Genomic DNA, 15,543 nt, shown 5'->3' with positions numbered 1-15,543 from the left:
TTTTCTACAAGGGCATGTTGTTGGCTCATGGTCAACTTGATGACTACCTGGACCTTTGACTTCTTTTCTACGAAGCTGTTCTCCAGCTGGTCAGTCCCTAACCAGTGCTGGTGCAAGGACTTATTCTTCCCCAGGCTGAAAGGCATTTTTCTTTGAAATTAACAATATGTCTCTCATTCTATTTCTCCAACCTGCTGAGATCCTTCTGAACGATGCCAGCCCACCTTGTGTATGAACCAGACCTTGGCAGACTTGCTATGAGGCTGTGCTCTGTTCCATTATCAACGTCACTGATAATGATACTGGCACAGCATCATTCCCTGGGATACCCCATTATGGACCTCAGGCTACTCATAGTCTCCTAACAGACTACGTGCCCTGATAACAACGTGTTACAGCCAGTACTTAGTCATAATCTACTTGTCCACTCCATAAATCAATGGTCTTTTTATGAGGATACTGTGAAGGCTTGTGTGGATATTTATGGGAGGACATAAATGCAAGTTCACAAAAAGAAATCTTATCTACAAGAGAAATGGGAAGAGATTATGATCTAGAGGTGACATTACCCAGTTATTCCAGTGCTTTGCTAAGAATAGGCAGTGTGTGAATTCAATAAGTCATCAGACTTCAGAGATGCAGAGAAGCGTGGCATTGATTTTGTTTCACTTTGTTGAGAGGCAGATGATTGGAAGTTATTTGGGAAGATAGTGTGTGTTTGGTCAGTTTCCTCCCTACTCTGTCTGTGGTTGTATTTACTTGTAGTCCCTAAAACCAGATTAAGGCAGATATGAGAATTTTATGTGTATCAAGTTGCCAAGTTTTAAAGGAACAAAAGCTTCCTAGCAGGCAATCCTTACAGCAAGCAGACTTGGAAAATCAGTAGTTTGCTTGTTGTAGTGTTTCTCCTTGGCAACAGATTAAGCATGTGGCAACAAGAAATATTAATGTAATATCAGGTGTTCCACATCAGGCATAAATTCAAATACGAAATCATAAAAAATCAATTTTATTTGGTGCTTAACCTGCTTTTCTTTGTTGTAGGATGGAGTTAATGAAGACAAGTTGGAAGGTGGCTTATCTAATCATTCTGACTCTGTCCTCAGTATTAGCACAATTGCCTCTGCTATTGCTAATGCTTCTTGCAGTGCTGATCCTTCCCAGTTGGCTGCTATGATGATGACACTCTCCAATAAAAATAGAAAAAAGTGTTTCCTTCCTGGAATTGTTAAAGAGATGGAACTCACAGCTGATCAGGCATTATCCAGCCATGTGGAAAACAGTACATTTGATATGGAAAAATACCTCAAAAAAACAGATGAGATTGGACATGAAAGTGAGCGTGAGAGTATTGTAAAACTTGAGACATCTGTCCAGAGCAGTATGTCTGAAGGCGCTTTTCTGGGTAAAGTTAAAAACAAAGAAACTCTTGTAGAAGACTTTTTAAATGATCATAATGAGCAGCAACTAACAGAGGAGCAGTTTCTGGATTATTTTAATGCAGAAAATGGTACTCAGAATATCTCTAGCTCATCTGATGCTTCCAGGCATGAAGACAGAGCTGCAAATAGTGATAAGTATTCAGAGAAGTTATCTGATATATTAAATAGTAAACATGTGCAGTTGATGAGTGCTACTCTTAAATCTGATGTGTTGGATACCCAAACTTCACCTAATAGAAACAAAGCACAGACATGTGAAACTCCTTTAGCATCTAAAAGGGAAATGGCACAGAGACTTCTGTTTGCTCAGCAGGCTGACAATTTTACTAGCAGATGTTGTAGCTGGGAAGATGGAGGAACAGTAGATAGAGTGAAAAATGCTGTTCCCGAACCATGTAATGGTTTGGAGAGAAGTACAAGAAACATCATGCCACTCAGCAATGTAAAATCTACCAAACAACCTGGTAAATATGTCTCAGTAAGTCCTACAAAAGCAAAGCCTGTGCAAAAATTGAACACTGATGAAGAGACGCAAAGCACAAAGATGGAGGAGAGAACCAAAGAGAGCAGTGCTGCTGGCAGTGGGAATGTGAAACATGTAACTTTTGAGAAGCTCTCTTCAACTTCCCAAAATAGTACTGGTAAGTAATTTTAACTAATAATCTAAAAAGATAAAAGTAACCAATTGTAGAAAAGGTTTTTCTTGAAAATAGACTTGTTTCCTGTGCTTATACTCTTAAAAAATTCTGCTTATTTATCAGAGCATCAATCCATGCTCCCTGAATGTGACTTGCAGCCTTTGGAGGATGAGCAGTATAGCTTCAGGCCTTCAACTTCACCGCTGATCCACTCTTCTCCTAGTGACACTTCTGGAACAGCGTTTTCAGGGTAAATTTCTTAGCGTGGGTTATAAGAATTGCTACAGTTTCATGGGGATCTTTGAGTCATAGGGTTTTAAAGTAAATATTGTTTTTTACTTCAGTTTATAGAAGACTTTTTGTTTTTTTTAAGATTATGACTTCATTCCTTGTGTAAGCTTACTCTTAGGTTTTAATGTGTGTGTGTGTGAGGAGCAGTCTTAAGCAAGACTTGTTGATTTATTTCCCTTGCTGGTATAATGATAGAGTTGCTGGACAGGAATGTATCTGTTTCTGCTCAGGACTGTCCAGTAATGCAAGAATACCGAATACTCAGCCTGCAGCTAGTCAGATACCGTGGATACTTAAACCTTTGTCATGATGGAACTGTTAACTGCTGTATTTAGGTTTCATTCATTTTTTGTTATGGTTCTAGTTATGCAATAACAAAGCTTGATATTGTATACAACCAATGATGGCCTGGGTGGTGGTTGCTGTTTTGTTTTTAAATTTGTATTTAGGTCAGTTTTGTTCTCTATTTTATATCATTGCTTGTGGTGACAGAATAATCAGAAATATTTGTATTACTAATGAACACTTTCACATTTGAAACTGCAGCTTTGTCCCCAAGATTTCAACATTTCTTAGCAATTGAATGGGTAATGTTTTTTCTAAATGAGCTCCAGTAATAAGAGGAGCTGTGCGAATTATAGGATTACTACCAAGTCTTGTAGTTTTAAACATATACCATGTCCAGTGGGAATTCATGTTCTTGTGGACATGCATTCTGTGTAGTCTGACGTACTTCCTATCTGTTTTTCAGGTCTGAAGCTGATTTTATTAGCACATCACATCATCCAAAATCATCTTGCAAGGAGAGTACTGTATCTCAGTCAGTTTACTCAAGCCCAAGCATGAGCAGATTAACGTATGTCTCTGAATCTGACAGTACGCTTAAGAATACATCTGTAACATCTGAGCCAGAGACACACTGGGTAAGAAGAAAAAAATCTATGACTAATTATGCCGTATGCTCTGCCCTATGAACTGTTACATGGTCAAAAACATTTTTAATGGTTAGAACAGTTTTAAGGGTTTCAGAATAGCTTAGTGTACACTGTGCTTAGCAAAAAGGTATTGTGCTTTTCCCTCTTTTCTTCCCCGCTCCCAAGTTTCAGAAATTTAAATTCTGAAGTAGGTTTTGTTAAATTACAAACCTTAGTGAATGTAAGAGTAAACCATTCAACGGACTTCTGGAAAAAGGTAGAGTTGGTGTATTTTTTTCCATGTTTTTCTGAGTTGCTTCTTGAGTAATTCTGTTCTTGGAATGCAGTGCAGTATTCTAGCAGCAGCTAGCAGGCTCTTTATCCCTTTCTGTTTTGTTTCAATTTCTGAGAAGAGTACTTCTCTTCCCCTACAACCTAAGAAATGTTTATCAATGCATATTTTAGCTTTAATTTCACTAATTGATTTCAGGACTGAAAATACCATTTGTCTACCTCTGATAATCATTTTCACTGTTCTTACTGATGTAGTAAAGAGTGTACTCTTAGAGTGAAACTTCAATTCAGACTTGCAGTCTTATGCTGATTAAGATAGTTAATATTCTCTTATCTCAGTCCATGGGTTCCTTGGAATCTGAGATCTTTGTTTTGCTTCCCCCCTCCAAAATGTGCGACCGTGTGGATGAAACTTCAAAACAAACAGAAGTTGAAAACCTCTTAGATTACAAAAATAAGTGATACCATTTAAGCTTCCACTGAGATAGGTACATCTTAATAACTTTTGGATTTCTCTAATGGTTAGTAGAAATGTTCACTGCTAGACGTATTTTTTGTTTGTAGGTATGAGAAAAACAGTAAAAATTTTAGGTCTAAGGAAGGACTTTGATAAGTGAAGTGGGGGGGGGGAAAAGATGATAATTGTTGCTAAAGAAATCACCACCAGCAGACCAATGCCCAGGCAATCTCCAAGGAAGAGTTACTCTGGAAAAAATATGCCACAATTTTATTTCTGAGTGTATGGAGTATTTCTTTTTGTCAGCTATCCTGACCATCTCCCCTCCCAGCTTCTTGCCCACCCACAGCTTTACTTACTGCTGTGATAAAGTGAGAAACAAAGGTGGCCTTGACTCTGCCAACATTGCTCAGCAGTATTTGAAACATCAATATGTTATCAACACTGTTTTCATCACAAATCCAAAACATAGCACCACGGGGGCTGCTGTGAAGAAAACTGGCTTCATATCAAGCAGATGCCATACAGCTAGTTACATGTGACTTCAGATAGCAAACAGGCTGAAGCAACAGGCTTTCTTTCTCAGAGTAGAGAGTCGCAGATGTTTGAAGTCTTGTTTTTGTAACAAGACTTGACAAATTTGATCACTTAATGGTAATGGGTGGCAGTACCAGTACTAGGGTCTGTTTTATGAATCCTGTTTGCTTTTCTAGAAATGTGTAAAATTTGTCGTAATACTGTGTATTACATTTGCTTACTAGAGTGAAAATGCAAGTGAACTAAGTACAACGATAATTCGAGCCAGCCCAACTCCTTCACAGGAACAAGCAAACAAGAATTTAGAAGACTACTTGTGCCAAAGAAACCGCAGAGGAATACAGTTCAGTGTTGATCAGAAATCAGAAGAAAATGAACTGGCGCATCCTGAAAGAAAGCTTGAAGGCCAAGGTCAAGAACTGACCAAGGAAGATCTTCCAAAGAATGAAAGGCAGCTTACCTCAGCTGCCTCAAAAGTAGCAGCAACTCTTAAAGAGTTAGACCCTGTTATATCAGCTCTTGCAAGTAAATTTTGCGTCTTTCAGCCACTTCCTGTTAATGTTGGTGCACAAGAAGTATGGCAGGATCAGACAAATAAAGCACAGAGCCAGGGGTTGCCATCCTTAAATGCGTTGCCTGTATATCCTGGATTAAGAACTTGTATTCCGATAAATCAAAACGCTCCTGGTGAACGCTATATTCCTGTTTCAAGCTTTAAATCCCACATCACTACCTCTGAAAGTCAAACAGTTTCTTCTGTTGCCACGTTACTTCCAGGCCATTCCTTGGCAACAACTCAATTTGCGCAGCAGCATCTAGGAAACATACCATCTACTGGAAACAAAGTTTTGCCTCAGTTTCATGGCTGCAGCTCTGCTGGTTTTAGTGTACCACCATCAGGGCTTCCTTACTCGAGCATCTCAGCAGGACATGTGGAAAATCCAGTTCCAGTAGGAATCCCTTTGGGTTCAAATATTGGTCCTGGTTCTTTGGGTACAGCTGCACTTTGTCATCCACACTCTTCTTCCTGGAACAAGAACATCTTAAATATAAGATCGTGTACTGTACAACCCCTTGGGACTAGTAGAAATGAGTGGGACTTTTCAATGACACCTGGTGTTGGTAAGGCTTATTTAAAGCACACTTTTAAAATAGCCGTGGTCAGGAATAGCTAAAATTACTATAAAGGAGTAAGTAAGATTAGGAGTATGTGTGACCACAGCTATTCTTCATGCAAGCTGATATTTGAGAAAAATGATATTACTGATTCTCTTTAGTTAATGGTATCTTCTGAATTTAGTATTCTTATAGTATTCCTAATACTCTTAACATGTATTTTTTTGTAATCAAGAAAAGTAGATTTAAGCATTCAGTGGTTTGGTGTTTGTGGAAAGGATCTGTTGCTCTCTTTGTTGTGAGGGAGAGAAATCGTAGCTGCAGTTTGTGCTAGGCAAGACAAGTCATGCCCTGGAAGTTTAGCTGCACTTTAGCTGAGAAGCAGAAGGCATTTCTGTCACTGTTGTGGGCAGACATTAACAGCCAGTTAAGCCAAAAAATCCCAGGACCGGGGGGCTGAAGCTGCTTTCTGCTTTTTCCGTTCAAATACTTCCTTGATGCAAGAAAGCATTTCTCAAACAAGTTGACAAACTTGAAGTAAGGACAGCCTAAGTGATGCTTTATTCAGGATACTTGGAACTAACAGTAGCATGCTTCCTTCCTAAGGACGTGTAAAAGTGCCAGAAGAGCTGAAGTTCCCTAATGCCTGCTGTGTGGGAATTGCATCACAGACAGCACTTAGCATTTTTAATCCAACTGAGCGGTGGCTGCAGGTCAGCATTGGGATACTCAGTATATCAGTCAATGGGGAAAAGGTAAGTATTTTTCAGTACAGTTACAAGCATAAAGCTGTAATCTTATCAGATGTCATAATAATATGTTGATGATGAAATAATAGCCTTCTTTAGAGAGTTGTAAGTTCTTCCCAGTTCATAGTTAATATAAACAAAAGCAGTGGTACCTCTCTTAGGCAGGCCTCCTGGTTTATTCCAGTGAGTAGGAATAGTAAGTGTAAGTATCTCATGATAAGATTGACTTGAAAACTTATCTTGCATGCATAAATTCTAGTAGGTTTGAGATCACTGCTTATTAATTCCTACCTTTTAAAATATAGTAAATATTACAGTTCCTATGTTAATCTCTTACTAGATGCTGGACAGAAGCCTCAGCAACTTTCAGGCTGACCTACCAACACTTTAACTCTTTAAATTTAGAGCAAATGCCTACAGTTAAGTCAGATGGAAGCGGGGCATAAAAATGGTGATGCAATAAATGTGGTATTTTGGATGAAGCTGTCCTCTAACAAAAAGTTTGTTGAAGTTGATGTGAATTCTGCTTTTCAGGTGGATCCTGCAAAATATCAGTGTCTCGTGTTCAAGAACAAAACGATTGTAGGACCCCATTCTACTGATGACCTGAAAATACTGTTCTTACCTTGTCATTCAGGGATCTTCCAGTGTATTCTCAGTGTTTCATCTTGGCCACTTTCTGCAGATGCTGAGACAGTCGTTCAGGCAGAAGCTTTGGCAAGTAGGGTAGTTCTGACAGCAGTTGCTGAAAATCCTAATTTAGAAGTAAGTAGCTACTACTTGTGTGGTCTTTGATTTGTTTTAATTGGAATTCTATGAATAATTTAATGATAGTGAAAAAGAGTGGGAATAAAGACTGCTCCTCATAGGAACCTGGAATTTCTTATGTTTGGAATGAGTAGGGAATGTAAGAGTGTATGTATGTATATTAAAAGCTTAAACAAAGGAAGTTTTAATTGTGGAAGAGCACATAGCTGGACACGACAAATTATTTATCAACTGTCTGAAAATAATAAATTTCTCATTATTAAAAGATGGATGAGTTTTTTTAACATACAATGCTTTCTCAGAATTCTGCTATTTTGGATATCACTGAGCATGAAAATATAGTAAAAAACATTTATTTCCAGTTGTAAGGTTTTTTTAAAAATTACATGGCATAGGTTTTGTCTTGTTTGTTTATTCCTTTGAGCTCATTTATTGTTGTAGAGAGTATTTCCGTTCAGAATTAAAATTAAAAGTGGATGTATGGAATACTTTCTCCATCTTCTGTCTTATGAAGAGCAAGTGGATGGGAGACAGTGTGGTAGTTGTTCCACGAATTAAATTTGGATTTATGTGGTCATGAATTTATGTCTGGTTGAGCAGAAACATGCATGATGTTACTTCTGGAGGTGTCTCAGCAAATTACATTGTTGTCTGTGACTCTGCTGACAAAAGTCAAATTTTCAGTGTTGACCACAGCTTACAAGCCTTTATTTTGGTCTTAAGCTGCTCTGTTAATGGCTAAACTGTATATTTTCAAGTAATTTTAGTGCTCTTTTATTTCAGTATATGTGAGTAGATGTAATACTTTTGTATTCTTTCCTTAAGTTTGAATTTAAATGATTTTTCATCAGTAGTTGGACAAAATCCATCACTGTCCATGTTCTCCATGATGTAGCTCCTTGAAACTTGCTTCATTTTCAAATTAAAAGTAAATTCTACAATATCCCTACACATCTTGTTACACTACTGGGATTGGATAATGTGCCAAATAAAAGTGGTATTTTGTTTCAGATCATAACGCTCAAAGTTTTTATACTAACAAAATTAGCACTACAGTGTTACAGGTGGCATATTCTTCTTGCTAGCAGTAATGATAGTTTAAATTTGTTTCATGTTTATGTTATACTAACCAAAATAACTCGACTACGTAATGGATTTTGGTGGGTAAATATTGCACTAATGTTGACTTAAATGGTTAAGGCAATACATGTGAGCGAAAGCCAACTGGGTATATGCACTTTTGATATCAGAGCAAATGTTGTGTAGATACTACGTACCCCTTGTAGAAGGTGTGTATTTTGTATGCTGGTATGGCATTACAGGAGTAGTGCTTCCTGCTGCTTTTGTATTCTAGTTCATTTTTGAGGTTTTCTTTCCTTAAAAGTTCTGCTTTGTCTTAAAACCAGGTAGAAACGGGAAAACAAGATTATCTGGATTTTGGTGACTTGACTTCTGGCAGTTGGAAGGCTCTTCCGTTAAAAATTATCAACAAAACCCACGCTTTTGTGCCAATTAGACTTATTATTAATGCAGTAAGTACAGTAGAATTCCTGTATGTAAAAGCTAACTTCTTGTGATACTGAATTTTAATACAAAACACTGCTATTTTACTAAAATACACCCTTGACTCTGGATGTAAAATTCCCAAGAAGTGTCTCAGGTTAGTCAGGAAGTACAAATTTTTGCTGTCTGATGATCTGATTCAGCTGTAATGGTACCAATGAAAGTGCTTCTGGGACAATTGCACCTTGTCCTGTCTTTCATTTTAGACAGCCCAGCTGCGGTCTGCTGCCCCTGTGTTGCCTGATTTGAGACAGTAAGGCAGCAGACAGCAGAAAGGTTTACGATGCCTAAACCTTCCCTCTGGAAAGTTGAAGATGGATTGCACTATTCTAGTGGAATGTGTGCTTTTCTAACAGCTGACTATTGAAATAAGCAGCCTTGCTTCACAGAATCACAGAATGGCCAGGGTTGGAAGGGACCTCAAGGATAATGAATCTCCAACCCCCCTGCCACATGCAGAGCCACAACTTCCCCATTTAATACTAGACCAGGCTGCCCAGGGCCCCATCCAACCTGGCCTTGAACAGCTCCAGGGACTGGGCATCCACAGCCTCTCTGGGCAGCCTGTTCCAACATCTCACCACTCTCTCTGAAAGAACTTCTTTCATAGAAAGTTTATGAGTTCTGTCTTCCTTTGCTGGAGGAAGAGCAGATCTCCATCTGCTTTGTCTCCCACTAGGCAATAATACCCTGTGTTACTTGCTACATTATGCTCCTATTTGCATCTCTGTGGCAATGCAGATTTTGGGTTAATGTATAGACTTGCTGCTGTTTGCTGTGGGAAGAGTCTTTTTCTTCTTTTTTTTTTTTCTTCTTGTATGGGGACAAGAGAGAAAGGTCTGGCTCTGTGTTAAGGCTGTGGGTTGTCATCTCAGTTACTACTCAGTTACTAGTAAGATTTAGTCGTGCACAGCCCAACTGGTTTAAGCCTTCTGCTTACCACTTCCAGCTCGTTTCCTTCTATTAACAGTTTTTAGAGAGTTTTCTGGACTATGACATACAAGCTGAAACTACAGGCTAATTTTTTATTTCTTTTTTCCAGACTAAACTGCTTAAAGATAGCCTTGCATTTGTCAGTTTTGTTTCAATAAGTATTTTAATACTTTAAAAATCTCTATTTTGTGGACAGAACGCAGTAGCTTGGCGTTGCTTCACGTTTTCCAAGGAACCAATTAATTCTTCTAATGAGCAATCGCTCCAAATGGATACAGTTGCTCAGGTAGCAGCTCCATCCGTTGTAAATCATGTGATCCATGCAAGCTATGATGGACAAGTGAGTAGTTGGAGTTTACTGATTCTTACTGTTATTTACTGTCTGAAATGTGTTCTGATTATCTGAATTCATAATGTTTCTTGCAATCTACCTATTTGAGTTTGTTTTGTTTTGTTTTTTTGTTTGTTTTATTCTACAAGCTTTATTTTTTCTCTAGTAATTCTGTTCATTCCATAAGATGAATCAACCAATTTCTTTTTCAGGATCCTGAGGTTTTAACAGTTTGGGTTCTGTTCCATGCACCTAAGAAACAAATTTCTTCTTCAGGTATAGCAATTCGAATTTCATTTTAAAAAAAAAAAAAAAAAAAAAGAGCTTTTAATGTATACATGTGTTAGAATTTCAGGAACAGGCTGCAGATTTGAAGTGAAACATTCTGTCTTTGTCTTACATATCTTGATGTTTCCGTTGCTCAACTTCTTGTTCAGTTTTAGCTTCTGAAGGAGAAGGCACGCTTCGTATGTCTTAATGTTTTAGACATTGATGAGTTACTTATGTTACAGTAGCAGACTGTACAAAGTGCTTATTTACTGCAAAATATGTGGAATGTGCTCTACTCATTTTACTGAGGTTCAGTGAGACGTGTGTGTGTGTGTGTGTGTGTGTGTGTGACTACTAGCAGACTTGCTTAGTTTCTTCATTTGTGGATTTGTCCCTAGATGCCTTGGGTCCAGCAGAAGAATTCTTGGCAAGAGTTGATGTGGAAGTGGATAGCCCAGGACCTAGTAGTGTGATTGAAAGTATTCCTCTCCGAGCAAGAGCTGGAACAGCCAGGATTCATGCTCCAAAGGACTTACAGGTTTGCATGTATTTACAAAGTATGTTTTAAGAACAGTTTGCCTCTCCTAGTCTGCTTGTGGTAACATGTTTGTATTATATAGATGTGTGTATGTGTATATTACGTAGATATATTTATGTGTATAGAATATAGATGTGTGCATGCATAGGTAGACACTTATTTCCTTTTTCCAGACAATACATCTGTCTGCTAGTGTGGGTTCAACAGCCAAACAACAATTGCCATTGAAGAATGCTGGAAACATTGGTGTAAATTTGAAACTTAAGGTAGGCTGGCTTTTCCATCTTGAAATCATGTTTTGTGCTGTTAACCTATTTGGAAAAAACAAACTTATGGCTAAGCCATGGGATCCTCGCTTAATTGTGGTTTGACGGAAAAGTTTTCAAGTTTACGTAGAGAATGAAAGCCAGAGTTTAGCATGTGTAAGTGGAAAAAACAGATGAGAATTTTGTTTGTTGAATTTGCTCAGATTCAATTTATTTGTTATAACAAATATATTTTTATTTATCTTAACATATAGATTTTAACAAACTTATTAAAAGTGAATCCTGAGCTACATAGCGGATGTTATTTAGCTGGTGAAGTACATGTAGATTAAAGAGGAATTTAAGCACTGGTAAACATTTGTAATTTCTAAAAATGCTGTATTTGTTTTCTGTGGACAGCTTGCCAAGTCAAGTACCAAGCTAAGTTATTTTCAGAAATATACATTCTCTTTATATGGCTATAATTTCCCTGAGAATCTGGGGAACATACAGACCCAGATTGAAAGATAACTAGACTCACTGTAACTAGAACTTCGAGGTTAAAGGAAGGAGCAATTGGTCTCATTTTACAGCTAGGTATCTCACATTGACTTACATTTAGATTTTTCACATCACTGAACCTCTGGGTGAGAACTGGGGGAGCAAATTCCTATGCAATATAAAATCAGAACAAGTCTGAGACTATGCATGAGACTGAATATAAGGTATTCCCAGTTATGTATAAAAACTGGGAGAAGAATTTGTGAGTAGCCCTGCTGAGAAGGACTTAAGGATCCTGGTTGATGGAAAAACTGAATATGAGCCAGCAGTGTGCACTTGCAGCATGGAAGGCTGGTGGTATCCCAGGTTCCATCAGAAGAGAGGTAGCCAGCAGGGCAAGGGAGATGTTTGTTCTCTATTCTGCCCTTGGGAGGCTCAAGCTGAAGTACTGTGTCCCACATCTGGGGTACCCAACACAGGAAAGACGTGGAGCTTTTGGAGAGGGGTGGTCATGAAGATAATCCAGGGACTGGAGCACCCCGGTATGAAGATGAGCTGAAGGAAATGGGCTTGTTTAACTTGGAAAAGAGAAGGCTGCAGAGAGACCTAATTGCAGCCTTTCAGTATTTAAAGGTAGCTTATAAGCAGGAAGGAAATAAACTTTTTACATGGACAGATAGTGATAGGACAATGAGGAATAGTTTTAAACTAAAAGAAGGGAGATTTAGATTAGATGTTGGGGAAGGTTTTTTAGTGAGAGAGTGGTGAGATGCTGGAGCAGGCTGCCCAGAAAGATTGTGGATGCCCTGGCCCTGGAGATTTTTCAAAGTCAGGTTGGATGATGCCTTGGGCAGCCTGATCTGATAACTGATCTAGCAGCTTGCAACCTTGTCTGTGGTGGGGGGGAGGGGGAGGGATGAAGAGGGTGGGAGAGCGTAGAGCTTAGAACTTGATCTTTGTCTCTTCCAACTCAAGCCATTTTGTGATTCTATGATGGTGAGATCTGGTTACAAATATGCAAAAAAGTCAAGGTTGTGACCACATCATTTCACAGAGTGGAAGCCGTGGAGATTGTGATGTTAGTCATGCATCCTAATGTTATGTTAATGTGATGATATGAGTAATGGTTGGTAACACGTGATGAGATCAGTGCTGCTGCTTTGATAGTGGTGTATCATTGCTCTATTTCATTTCTTTGAATCTCATTCAGTGTTGTATATACAGTTGATGTCTTAAAATGTCTTCTGTTGGAGGGTATAGTATAAATATCTCTAACTTTGAAAGAATTTGACTAGAGCATGATTATGTGAAAAAGTTCCGAACTTGACAGGTGCATTTATGTTGTTGGAAGCTGTAAGCACAACAGATAGATAGCCAGCTTTTATTATATGTTGTAGAAATACTGACTCTCTCAAATAACCAACACTTTTTCCTCTGCCCGCACACATGCACCTTCAGACATCAGGACAGGACAGTTGCTTCTCTGTTGAACCTGATGATCTCTTCCTTCTTCCTGGAGAAGAACGAGAAGTGACTGTAAATTTTTCTCCAAAAAATGTAACGTCTACTCGAAGGTAACATAACTATTTTGAACAGCAATTTTCAACATTAAGGTCATCAACAAATGTGAAAGTTTTTATCCACGAGAGTTGTTTCAACTTCTGTTGCTTTCTTGAGTCCTAGACTTTTGCTGATTCACCTGTTCCATAGATCTTCTGCCTCATTTTCTCTACATAATGAGTTGCTGTTTCTTTTCCTGTCACAAATCAGCAGAGATCTTGTAGCTTGCTTCTAAGCTACAATAAAGTTTTCAAGTATTTACCTTTAGCAGCCATTTTACTTGCTTCTTCACCCCACTGAGACAAGGGAAATATTCTTTCTGTTTTACAAATGAAAATCTAAAGCGTAGACCAGGATCAAACGAATTAATTCATTTTAGCTACCATAACTGAGGTTAGTGTGAATCTTCTCTAAAAATAATGTGTATGTTTCATTCATAGATGTATGCACTCATATTTTGCACGTTAATTGGTTTATCTATATGAAATAGCCAAATGGCCCAAAGGATTTAAATTTTGGCCTTTGCTATAAAATAAAGTGTATTCCCATTAAGAAGGTACTTTTAAAAGGCTTCTCTGTAACTTTTTTCCAGTTATGTTTTGTTTTCATCAGCTGTTCTTGTTCTGTGCTGACATTAAAATCTACGTATTCATTTTTTCAAGTGTTTTGAAAATCCTTGTGTTGCCATCTGGGCCTCAGTACGAAGTGGTGATAAAAGGTGAGATGGAGTCAGTGGAAAATAGACCTGTGCCTACAGTTGCTGCAGATATTCCACCTATTCTCTCCAACAAGCAGTTCATTGCTTGGGGAGGAGTAAAGCTTGGAGAATCAGTGTAAGTAGCTGTAAGTTTGTATAGAATATAATCTCTGAATTAATTTATTTGAATTTGATTATGTTCTGATGTTAAAACTGCTACTGATAGAGAATCTGTTGCTTTGCTACAATAGCTTATCATTCAGACTACTTCTTTCAGCTTTTCTGTTAATTACTGTTGAGATATACTTCACTGCTGCTTTAGTATGTCAAGATTGCAAGTTTTGAAGTTCTTTGGACTTGTAGTATTGCTTTGGGGATAAATCCCCTATTGTTCTGATACTGAACTTCTGGAGGAATCTAGTGATGTTCCGGGTTGTCATTTTAATTGATCCACATTCATAACCAAGAATCACTTCTGATAGCTACGTTGCCATTTTTCTGTTTTGTCAATATAGTTTATTTTGAAAATAGCAGTCTTGGATGTTTAGGGATGACTTTCTTGACCCTTTATTTTCTTTTTATCCTGAAAAGTAGTTTTGACTCACCAAAGCCTATCAGGAAATTTAATTCTTTTTACATTTTTTGTTCCTACTGCAGTTCCAACTACAGTATAGCAGTGTCTGCTGCTGAAAGCTGGGGAGAAGCTTTGTTCGCTCTCTGTGTTTGTTTGCAGTAGCTGCATGATTTTCCTTCATTGTTTTTATGAGTTTTAGGGCTTGTCAGATTGTTTTGTTATTGGCTTCTGCGTCGCTAAAATGAAAAAGGTAGTAGCTGTTCTTACTGGAGAACTTTCTTACCTCTCTTGAGGACCAATCTGAGTAGCAGATACCTGGTCAATGTCAGGACATATCAAAGAGGTGGAGGGAAAAATACTTTTTAATCAACCTGATGCTGTCAAATGGCTCTTTGTGGTATAATTATGTTGAAAAGTAATGAAAATATTAGCCTTAATTTAGTCCTCTGCCACTGTTCCAATGGATCTGGGTCATGCTATTTACAAGATTGCTTTTTCATAGCTGAGTGGTTCTGGATAATCTAATTGTATCTGTCTTAGTTTTTTTTTTTTTGACAGAATTTTAGTATTAACAAAACTGCTGTGTTATTTAAGAGATAAAGTAATGTATTTATAGCTCTTCTGCTGCATGAAAATTGATGTTAATGTTATATAATACTGAAAGATCTATGTTTGAGAATATAGTAATAACTTTCTACTTGGAAGTTGTACTAGAGGCATTTCTTCATGAAATGACTTAAATTTTCCTGTTTCCATTGCTCACATGAATAAATATGTACACATGATTAATATTTGCTGCAAAATATAACTGAACTTCATATTTTTTCAGCCAACAGAAGTTAACTTTAAGAAATAACTCTCCATCTGTGACTCAGCATTTAAGACTGGTGATAAGAGGTCAGGATCAGGATTGTTTTCAGGTGACTGTAAAGAAAATTTCTCTTTATCATTTGTGACATCAGGATAATGTAAAAATGTCAGAATTTGTCTCACTTGTAGCACATCCTTAGTGATGAATGAGCTAGATTAGAAACCAAGCTGTAGAAGACCTGTGCAAATTAATTTAATCACAGAATGAATTCTAAATTTGGTATTTTGGAATAGCAGCTCACTATTTTTTTTTTT

General features: G+C 37.8%; 1 protein-coding gene across 2 annotated transcripts in view; it reads left to right on the top strand.

The window, feature by feature from the left end:
* The window catches only part of CEP192 (centrosomal protein 192), a 30,794-nt gene extending 15,405 nt beyond the window's left edge, over positions 1-15,389 (top strand). For both annotated transcript variants that reach the window (XM_019613949.2, XM_010708807.3), the window contains exons 14-27: positions 1,045-2,083; positions 2,204-2,330; positions 3,123-3,294; positions 4,798-5,695; positions 6,296-6,444; positions 6,973-7,203; positions 8,613-8,738; positions 9,899-10,042; positions 10,246-10,309; positions 10,702-10,841; positions 11,015-11,107; positions 13,046-13,161; positions 13,810-13,980; positions 15,248-15,389. In XM_019613949.2, the coding sequence (XP_019469494.1) occupies positions 1,045-2,083; positions 2,204-2,330; positions 3,123-3,294; positions 4,798-5,695; positions 6,296-6,444; positions 6,973-7,203; positions 8,613-8,738; positions 9,899-10,042; positions 10,246-10,309; positions 10,702-10,841; positions 11,015-11,107; positions 13,046-13,161; positions 13,810-13,980; positions 15,248-15,374 (3,597 nt within the window). In that variant the 3' untranslated portion in view covers positions 15,375-15,389. The remainder of the gene's footprint in view (positions 1-1,044; positions 2,084-2,203; positions 2,331-3,122; positions 3,295-4,797; positions 5,696-6,295; positions 6,445-6,972; positions 7,204-8,612; positions 8,739-9,898; positions 10,043-10,245; positions 10,310-10,701; positions 10,842-11,014; positions 11,108-13,045; positions 13,162-13,809; positions 13,981-15,247) is intronic.
* Positions 15,390-15,543: the final 154 nt, after the last annotated feature.

Source organism: Meleagris gallopavo, chromosome 3 (genome assembly GCF_000146605.3).
Source record: "Meleagris gallopavo isolate NT-WF06-2002-E0010 breed Aviagen turkey brand Nicholas breeding stock chromosome 3, Turkey_5.1, whole genome shotgun sequence".
Classification (NCBI taxonomy): domain Eukaryota; kingdom Metazoa; phylum Chordata; class Aves; order Galliformes; family Phasianidae; genus Meleagris; species Meleagris gallopavo.
The sequence above is the reverse complement of the archived record's forward strand: the minus strand, read 5'-3'. Positions and strand labels throughout refer to the sequence as shown.